The following is a 10,000-nucleotide window of genomic DNA, read 5'->3' as shown; positions in this document are numbered from 1 at the left end:
TACAAGCGTCACAAAAAGATAAGAATGACAGAATTCCATTCACCCTCACTTTCCATCCTCATAATCGCGCAGTCAAATGTATCACTCTTAATAACTTAAACTATTCCAAAATGATCCCGCGACTAGTAGAATCTTTTCGCAGACTCTACTTATTTCATTCAAACGCAACAAAAACGTAGGCAACTTTTAAGTTAGAAGCGCGCTCAAGACTAACGAGCAACCCGGCAATTTCAAATGTGCGCACTCACGACGCAAAACTTGTCCTTTCATTCTTAACACTAGCAAGATATCGGTATCTAAGCGATCACATGTACCTCCGCAGATTTCATTTATTGCATAACCTGTACGTTACGCAATAAATTATACATTGGCGAGACAGGTAGACGACTAGGCGACCGATTCCGCGAACATGTTCGCGATGTTGAGAAGAATGACAAGGATGCATGTAAGCCAATCGCTCGTCATTTTAATCTCCCTAACCACTCCAAAAAACACATGGCTATCTGCGGCCTTTCCCTACATCCAGGTACGACGGAAACCCGCAAGAACCTAGAACAAAAATTCATCTTCCAAATCGGCACGCTTAATCCTCACGGTCTTAACGAACGCTTTTCATTGCACTAATGAATTCCTATTTCTCACGTTGACATGTTACCACCAATAGCGTAGCTCCTCCTCTCCTATAAAAACTACACATAACCCACAATTCCTCGATTCGCTCTGACGAAGGGCTAATGCATCAATCAATTCCAGCGGTGCCCATCCCCCCCCCCCGGACAATCGCGGGGCATTTGCTGAAGTTGTCAGTCCCGGGGGTGGGGCTTTCGTAATTTTATCGCGGCCCGGGGGCTGGGCAGTAGCCCATCCCGGGGCGACCCCCAGGCATTTGACACAAGTGTTTTCGAATTAACATGGAAGAGTTTATTGGAAAACACGAGGCCTTAGTTAAAGACTGGCTTGTCCGTCACCGAGTCGAAAAACTTGTGGATGTTTTTAAAGGTATGTTTTCTCAACTTTAGGTATTTCTTCATTTATACTTGTAAGCATATGAATATATAAAAGCGACAAGGTGAACTAATATCACAAAACAATCACTGACGCGAAGACTACGTATAAAACACGACTACTTCGCATTTCGCATTTAAAACTAGCCTAGCAATTTTTAAATTCATGAAAGCGGTGTTATATGAAACACTGAAGGGCTGCCAATTCAAATGATGCGATCTTCAAGACAGATCTTGAGAGCGTAAAATGCGATGAAAGGTCATTTAAGATGTCTTGATTCTTGCCAGACAAAGTAGCCTGCGAATACGAGCGCCTATTGGAAGGCGACGATCACGGGGGCGGGGCATTTGCCCTCTTTCTTCGTCCCCACCCCGGGGCATTTACACAGCTTATGTGTCTCCACCCCAGGGAATTTGCCCATTTTTTAAAAAAATGCTAATGCCTGCGGGTTAGCCCGGGGGGAGGGGGGATGGGCACTGCTGGAATTGACTGATGCATAACGCTCGAAACGTCAGCTTTTAGAATCTCTGTACGGTGGCCAATTTACATTATCAACTCGGTTGATAAAACCAAATTTTTGTATACTACTTCCCCACCGACGCAGCACCACTGTTTCTTTAGAAACTACCCCCTTCATTCATTTGTTTTAGGGCACGTTTGATTGACTCTATTCCGGAATAAGAATACTTGGAGTGATGACTGGCGTTTTGAAGCACCAAGGATAATAAAGATATGTTTAAAATAGCATTTTAGCAGGTGTTTGACAATTTTATTGTTAATCGTAAGAACGAAGGATTTCTAACTTCTATTCCATGTATCCCATTCCCTATTCCGGAACACGGTCAATCGAACGCAGCCTTAGTTTACCGGTAGTCAGGTTTTGCCGTATTCTATAGGACAAAGAAAGTTTTCACCTTATTTAATTGAGCAAGCTTTTTACTTTTTGCTTCAGGATTGATTGATAGGGCCAAGAATACCATAGAAATACAGTGTAGCATGTCTGGCAATGAACATTCCCAGGAATTGCTGCATTTTTTTGCACTAAAACCCACTGAGAAAGTCGTCTTCCACTGGATACAGGTAACTTAAAACTGGGCTAGTTTAAACTGAGTGCTGTTGAAAGAAAAGATTGTGACAAACACCAAACCGTCTAATTTACCACAGCAATGTTTTTAAAAGAAAATCCATAATTACATGATTACCAGAGCCTGAGGTGTGCTAAATTGAAGCAGTTTTCATTGGCGAGTCACATAGCCTGCAGTGCAGGCGTATTTAAGTGGTCACGGGCTGAGCATATTCCTCCCCGGAATTTTTGGCCGCCATCTTGAATTTCTGAAGCAGAGGAAGTTTGGGGAGAGGAATAAATTGCCACCAAGGGGTGGGGGGGGGGGGGGGGAGAGGGAGGGTTTGATCAAAAGCGAGAGAGGTGAGAGAAGAAAGGGAGGACAAAAAAAATCTTTTTGTTTCCCTTGTCCCATTCCCTCCCAGCATCCATCCAACATGGCAGCTCAATAAGACGCCTGCATTGCAGGCTATGAGTCACACAACTTCAACTACTTTTTGATGTCAAGACCACCAAGGTACTGGTATATAGTTAGGGCATTTAGGAAAATTTCCATACAGCGTATTATCTGTAAACATCCAAAAAGTACTTGATAATTATTCCTTCCTTAGAGTTCCTTTCCTTTTCACCCATGCCATCTATATTTTAGGAAACAAGATAAATCCACCTTTTGGTTCTTGCCAAAATGCCAACTTACATGTACACTGTACTGTACAATGTACATGACAACCAAGCATGTTGTTTGATGATGAACAAATAAATTACATGTATACCACTGTGGAATGCACAAAAATGCTGTGGATTCCCCTTCTAAATTGTGGTGAGTAATGTCTTCAAGGAAAGTCTCAAAGTTAACCCCAAATTGATTTAAATCACTATTCAAGTTTGCCATAATAATATTTTGCCTCCCCCTGACCTCAATAAAACCATAATTTATCCTTATGTTTTAATGACCCTATTCAGTGCTCCAAAAATGATTGCTGTTTGCCTTCACTGCTCTTGACTTTTATGTGAAATTCTTTGATACAAGTTTCCAAAGCCTGTTTGTTTCCAGCAAAGTAAGCACCTATAGCATTCTGGAAGAGCAGTAACTGTTTGTGCATCACCTTTACCTGCAAAGAAACCGAACTTAATACAGATGTAATGGTATTAATTAATTAATTAATTAATTAATTGATTGATTAATTAATTAATTGATTAATTAATCATCCATTTGCCTTTAATACAGTGTACATAATTTATTACAATGAAACAGATCAAGAAATATGTACAATTAAAGATGGGGAAGTCTCAAGAAGCCATGGGGGCTTATACGGAGAACTGCTTTTAAGGATGATTAATCCAAGGGCGAACAATACTCCTTACATATACACTACCTGTTTCTTAACACATCAGTCACCAAGAATGTTGAAAACAGACATGTCCAGTAACAATTAATAATTACAGACTGTATGTCCTTTAAACGTACACAAGAACCATGCTGCATTTGAGATGTTGGTTAAAGTGGCTTAAAGTTCAATGAAATGGACCCTCACTTTCAAGTCTTTTTGCTTGAATCAATAATAATCATTTATTCATCAATTTCAAAATAATGTCTTTTAGAAAATATTGAATGAATTTTTTGTGATAAAGATGTGCTGCATAATGATGGCCCCCTTATCTCTAGCAATTTCATGATATAACTCCAAAGAGATTCAAGTAGATAAAACACTAACATACATTGTACTAATAATCATTATGAAACTGCATGATAGTAATACATGTATTATTTCAATACCTTATTTTCCTCTAAGAATCTAAGCTTGATTGCCAGATCACCACGTAGCTTGTCAAATTTCTCTTTCTGCACATCATACTGTTGTTTAGCTTCTTCAGCTTTAATGGCAATTGCTGCAGTTCGGGGTCCTGCTTGGGTTGACTCCATGTCTGTTCTGTATGCATCATACTCTATCCTGGCAGATTCATATGCCCTTGCTGTCATTATGGAATCCTCCATTGTCTTGTCTACAAGAGTTGTCAAATTGGAGGTGAAAAAATTAAGAGCTCCTAAAAGAACCTCTCCATTCTTGACCAGTGACCTTTGAGAATCTGCATTGTAGTTAAACTCATCTTGTAACTCAGGAGACTTCATCCCTAAGTCTGCAAAGGCATCTGCAAGACCCCTTTGACTTTGCACCATATTATGAAAATGCTGTGTCATCTGCTTTGCAAGCTTTAAAACATTCACATACTTGGCTTGAGTTTCTTTCAACAAAAGAATTTGTCCTTCGAGTTCAGTGTCTACAGTTCTTGTACCCTTCCCAAACCTTTCAGAAAGATACTGCCTAGTATATTTATATGTTGAAATACTCCACTTCTTCAAATGATCTATTTTCTGGGCAGTGCCTGGGCGCATGACAGCTGGTGCTGCTGGGTGGCCATTTTGATAGGCTCCTTCAGATGTTTCCCATGATCTTGGTGAAATTCCTATAGGGAGGGTAAAAACCAACAATGACCAATCAATGAACCTTTATCACAGTTACGGCTACCTCACACCAACACAATTTGCACAGAGATGAGTAAGATTTATAGGTTTGCTTGGCAGAACAAGACTATGCTGTTTCAAAGCACAATTTGCTTTGTATCAGACACATTTCAATTTCAATTAAACCTATAGTGTAATGATTAATTTTTTTTCACAGCAATATAAACTAAACTTTGAGGAAAAGACTGTAGTCTCTAGGAATACATGCACTTAAGAAGGCTTGAAAGGGTTTCAACACTTACCCACTGTAGAAGACACTCTCTTTAGATCGAATAATGCTACAACACTGTATCACGTAACAGCAATGTTATGGTACCATAATTATGAAACACCAGTTATTTCCAAACAAGATGTGATCATTATTGTGATGTAATAAGTTACCTTGGCAATGGGAAAGCCCAGCAAACACCCCCTATATTTTGGATTTAGTTGCTCACATCTCAAAAACGAACACAGTGACTCCACTTATTTAATGCTGAAAAGTGATTAGAAGGCCTCAATTAAACGTTTGGCAAAGTTTAAAAATAGGCACGCATTGCGTACGTGTGGTAGTGCAGTTTTACAGCCCTGTATAATTATCAACTGAGCTGCGTTTCGTCTTCCAGGAGATTCAAATTATCTTTGCCTCATATGTAGCTCTAATAGTACCTGATATTGTTTTTGTACCGTATGTCATTATGGTGCTATGGTAGATGTCTTACAGGTAAATAGCCCCTTGAGAGTTACTAGTAAAACACTAAACACAGAAAGATTGAAGAAAGTAAAAGGGAATCGAGAAACATTGGCTTTGAGGCTGAGATGTTGATCATTTTCAAGTTCCCTTACATGTTCTTTTCCACCACAAGTTTATGCGTGCACTCTGAGCCTCTGTCAGCTTTCTAAGACAAAAGTTCATTGAAGTTCATCCTTGTCCGGTGGGGTTAGTATTTGGATGGGTAACCTCTGAAATATACGACTTGCCGTCAGAAGCATAGGACCAAAAATTCTATTTTAACGCTCAAAAATGCGAACTAAGCAAGGTACAGATTTTGTTAGTCTGCTCCATGCAAAACAAATGTTGATGCAAAAGTAAATATTATTGATACACAGCTTATAGGAAGAGCAGAATGAAGTTTTCAGAGAATAAAATATTTTGCCATCAGTAAAAAAAATTTGCGACATGAAAACAACTTAAATTTTAAACCAAGAATATAAGAAGTTACCATCAGTGAAAAACATTTTGGGAGATTTTTGGCAAATTCAATTTTTCTATTGTACAAGTAAATGAAAAAAACCCAAAGTTACATCGCCATGATCAAGTTACCTTGCATGTTTTCTCGCAAAAAAAAAAAGGCTACATCTAAGTCAAAATCATGGCAAGACGCCAGGTTTTTGTTTTTGTTTGTTTGGTTTTTTTTCTTTCAAGTCTTTTAAAGATTGACAAGAAATATGTGAATTCAACACAAAGATCACAATCGCCCAACTCTTGAGGTTGATCATTGTTTCTGCAAAGTCAAAATTTTACTCTCCTAGATGAGGTTATCTAATTCCACCCTTTTGGAAATAGGAGCTGCTTTATTATTCATCAGCGCCACAAATTCTTGTTGAAACTCGTGAAAAAAAAATCACATAATTAAGGTGGCTCTGAATCCTCCACACAGAATTTTTTTAAACTTTGCAGAAAGTTTTATCTGACTTTCTGATTACTTTTCAGAAATAAAAAAAATGGGGATCACCGAGTTCGTTTTGAAATTGCTAAACACAAAATAAAGGGTGTTTTTACAGGGCTTTCCCGTTGCCACTATGACATCTTATGTCAAAATAATGACTGTATCTTGTGCAGCAATAATTCATGTTTCATTTGGTACCACAATAATTATTTCTAATACATGATATGTTGTGGTGCCAATCCTTCTAATAAGAGTGTCACTTGGAAGCGTTGAAACTGGTTTGAGCCGCCTTAATACAGCTGTAGGCATTGTAGTTTAGGTAATGTCATAAAAGACCAACCAACCAACCAACCGTTGGGACACACTGTTTCTTAAGTCTAACAAAAACTGAGGCATTTTGATTTTGATCATGCTCTAAGAATTAGTTGGACAATTTTGATTGCCTTTTCTTAAAATAGGCACGCACTGCGTACGTGTGGTAGTGCAGTAACACAGCTGTATTGTCATCCAGAGATTCAAGTTATCTTTGCATACTATGTAGCTCTAATAGTCCACGATATTGTTTTGGTACCATAATTACATCATTATGGTGCCATGGTATATGTACATGTCTTAGGTAAATAACCCCCTGAGCAGAGATGTGGTTAGTAGTAAAAAACTACATCCCACAAAGATTGAAGAAAATAGTCTGACAGCTTTCCAAGACAAAAGTTCACTGAAGTTAAGACTGGTCGGGGGGGGTGGGTAGTATTTGGATGGGTGACCTCAAAATATAGGACTTGCCGTGAGAAACATAGGACTGAAAATTATATTTTAACGCTCAAAAATGCGAACTAAGCCAAGGCTGCTGCCGCCTGGTTGCCTTATTTTGAGCGCAAGCGACCAAATTTCTGAATGAGTAGCCCGAACAGGCGCCTAACTTATCACAAGGTGATTCATCCTCACTTTCTTGTAAATTTGATCCCAGCTGGAGATTAAGCAGTGAAAAAAGCCATATGGTTGGAGAGAACGTACGTCAGTTAAGCAAATTCCACAAATAGACGACTCTTCAACTTGTATATGTGTTCAATATTGCTGAGGGCATTCTTTGAGTTACCTCCTGGTAGCGCACAGAGACTGGGTCGCAATGGGATTCCCAAATATAGAAATGCTACGTCCAAACAATGTATGTTCATTTTGCCCAGTTAATGGGGACATAGTTTTTCAGTGAGTGATTAACCCATTGACTCCCAGGGGTTCCCCATTGAGGAGTAAAATCGTCTGGCATTAGACAGAGTAAAATACTACGTCCAAACAATGTATGTTCATTTTGCGCAGTTAATGGGGACATAGCTTTTCAATGAGTGATTAAATTCGCACATGTTACCGTAATTTGCGAAAGTTATGCGACAAGGAAAACATATTCATCCCAACAGCTCGCAAGAGACTTACTAGTAAAACGTGGTATAATATTATTGTAATGTGATTTCTTAACCTTGAATTAAAAGCTGAAAGAAAACATTACTTGTTTTGGTGATATTTGCACTATTGTATGTACAACATTTTAATATGCCACATGTGTGTATCTGCTTTTCCCCTGAAAGTTTACTTGGGTTTCTGCCTGGTGACAGCAATGGAGCTCTCGCAACAGGTGAGCAATTCTTTTTGCTTTTCCTGTCGTCATTCGGAACTAGAGTAAGGTATCAGTATGTAGTCATTTCAGTGATACAATTCAACATGCATTTCCATGATGCCATGCTGTATCTCCCACTGATCACTAAAAGTTCTTCCCTAACCTCAAAATACCTGGATCTTTATGCACATGCGAGCAAAAAAATAACAAACAAATAAACCAAAAGGTGGTAAATTATTTTCTGAGGTACACTTTTACTTTTACTTTTTCAACATGGAAGGTTGATTGGTTGACGGACAGGATCAGTAATTGTGACGACTATTGCCCTTGATTGTGACGACTATTGCCCTTGATCTTGAAGATAAACAGAGTTTAACGAAATTGGAAAAATGGGATTGCTTTTATTCACTTCATTTATAAATACAACATAATTTTACTGTCATATGGTACACACCAGTTTTTTGGTAAGTCATTTGTGGCACGTTTACAGGGTGTCAATTGACAGACGACACTCAGAAAATAGGAAAATAAGAAAAAATATTGGTCAAAAAAGAGGAAAAACATCGTAAGTTTTAAACCAAAATAGGAAAAAAATAGGAAACTTTTTACACATTATGGCATCTAAACAATGACAGACAGTGGTGACATTCTTAAATCTCACAGCAACAATGTTGCTTTGTAAGCAAAGCAGAACTCCCCTTATGGCCAAAAAAGCAAATAACCAGCTTTGCAAGATGACATTTGTTAAGATGAAAAAGCTCTTAACAAAGGATGTCCAAGTTAACTGTCACCAAATGCAAAATAGGGGAAATAAAAGTAATGTACAATAAAGCCAGCAAGATGACATGTGCTCATTATTTTTTTGCTCTCTTAGCAGGTTGGGTAACCTTATCTTTATCTTTGCTGATGACATGGCTTTATCCAGCAGTTTGTGCTGTCTGCCAGCCAGCAATTTTCGTTTTTCTCCTATTTTCCCCCAGCTTTGCATTGCATTGTTCCTTTGGTCTTAGCAGTTTCAAGCATCATTGTAGCTACATTTACGCTCTGTTTATTTACAGTTGTTGCTGAGAGGGCACACTTAGTAATTCATCAGCTGCCTTTACGCCTGCTCTTACTACTTCTTCCTCTTTCATTAGGTCATCATTTCACTTTTCGAAGAAATGTGTGGATTTTGACATCTCTTCTTTAGCTTTAAGAATTTTTTTGGCTTCCTTCTTGTTTTGTTCAGCTACCGCCCTCTTCTTTTCATCTTCTTGTTTTTCTTTCTCGAGTCTTGCTTTATATGCAGCATGAGCTGACCGTACAGACTGTTTTAGCTCTCTTGTGATAGCAATAGTCTCGGGTTGACCATTCACAGGATCATAAAATCTGACTGCCCTCCTTTACAGTAAGCAAACCTGTGATAGTCACTTCACCTAGTGCTAACCTGTCACTGGTGATGACTCTTGCATTTATTGAAAGACTTCTCTCAGAGTCACCATTTGTCTGGGCTAAAAAAAGTGCAGATTTGATCACTATAGTCAGAGATTGTAACGACTATTACCATCAGTTGACTTTAACATGAAGACTGCATTCCAGAAATGATCTATACGCTGATCAGTGTCAAGGTGTGATATGTACACACATGTACATCTTGGTCTGCTTGCAGCAATTTCCACTCATCCCCAAAAGACGAAACATCTAATTGAGGTTTCAGATTCCTTGTAAGACTCTGAATGGATGCATCTGTGGATTTGCAATTCCTTTTGAGGGGATTTAGGGAACCAAGGTCTCTCAAGAGCTTATTGCTTACTGTAGGGGTACCAGTAACCTTAGCTGAAGATGGGATACAGTGGCTGAGTAAAATGCTCTAGTACCTACAAGTAGAATAGCTTGCTTCTGTTTTGATGGAGTTAAACTCAGTATCAACACGAATATGTTTCATCCTACTTAAAAACGCCATTAAAACATGACTGGAAAAACAGTATTTTAACTTTCCCTATTAATGTATTGTTCTAAAAGGAACAGTATAACAGTATTATATGTGATGGCATATGTATAGACAAATATTTTCCCAGAACAAAGTGGATGGAATTGGATTGACTAACATACCTCACATGGTAGGAAAATGACCACTGAACATGCATGCCAATGAAACCCCCAAGATC

The 10,000-nt window shown here is 38.6% G+C and overlaps 1 protein-coding gene and 1 long non-coding RNA gene across 2 annotated transcripts in view; both read right to left on the bottom strand.

The window, feature by feature from the left end:
- The window catches only part of LOC138016671 (uncharacterized), a 310,549-nt gene that overhangs the window by 25,586 nt on the left and 274,963 nt on the right, over positions 1 to 10,000 (bottom strand). The gene's annotated exons all lie outside the window — the stretch shown is intronic.
- Positions 1,924 to 10,000, bottom strand: part of LOC138015698 (arfaptin-2-like) — a 23,648-nt gene continuing 15,571 nt past the window's right edge. Inside the window, exons 2-3 of the mRNA XM_068862806.1 lie at positions 3,846 to 4,534; positions 1,924 to 3,180 (exon numbers count right to left, since the gene is read on the bottom strand). Of these exons, the coding sequence (XP_068718907.1) occupies positions 3,028 to 3,180; positions 3,846 to 4,534 (842 nt within the window). The 3' untranslated portion in view covers positions 1,924 to 3,027. The remainder of the gene's footprint in view (positions 3,181 to 3,845; positions 4,535 to 10,000) is intronic.

The sequence above is a fragment of the Montipora capricornis genome, chromosome 9 (assembly GCF_036669925.1).
Source record: "Montipora capricornis isolate CH-2021 chromosome 9, ASM3666992v2, whole genome shotgun sequence".
NCBI classification, from domain to species: domain Eukaryota; kingdom Metazoa; phylum Cnidaria; class Anthozoa; order Scleractinia; family Acroporidae; genus Montipora; species Montipora capricornis.
This window is presented reverse-complemented; position numbering and strand designations above follow the sequence as displayed.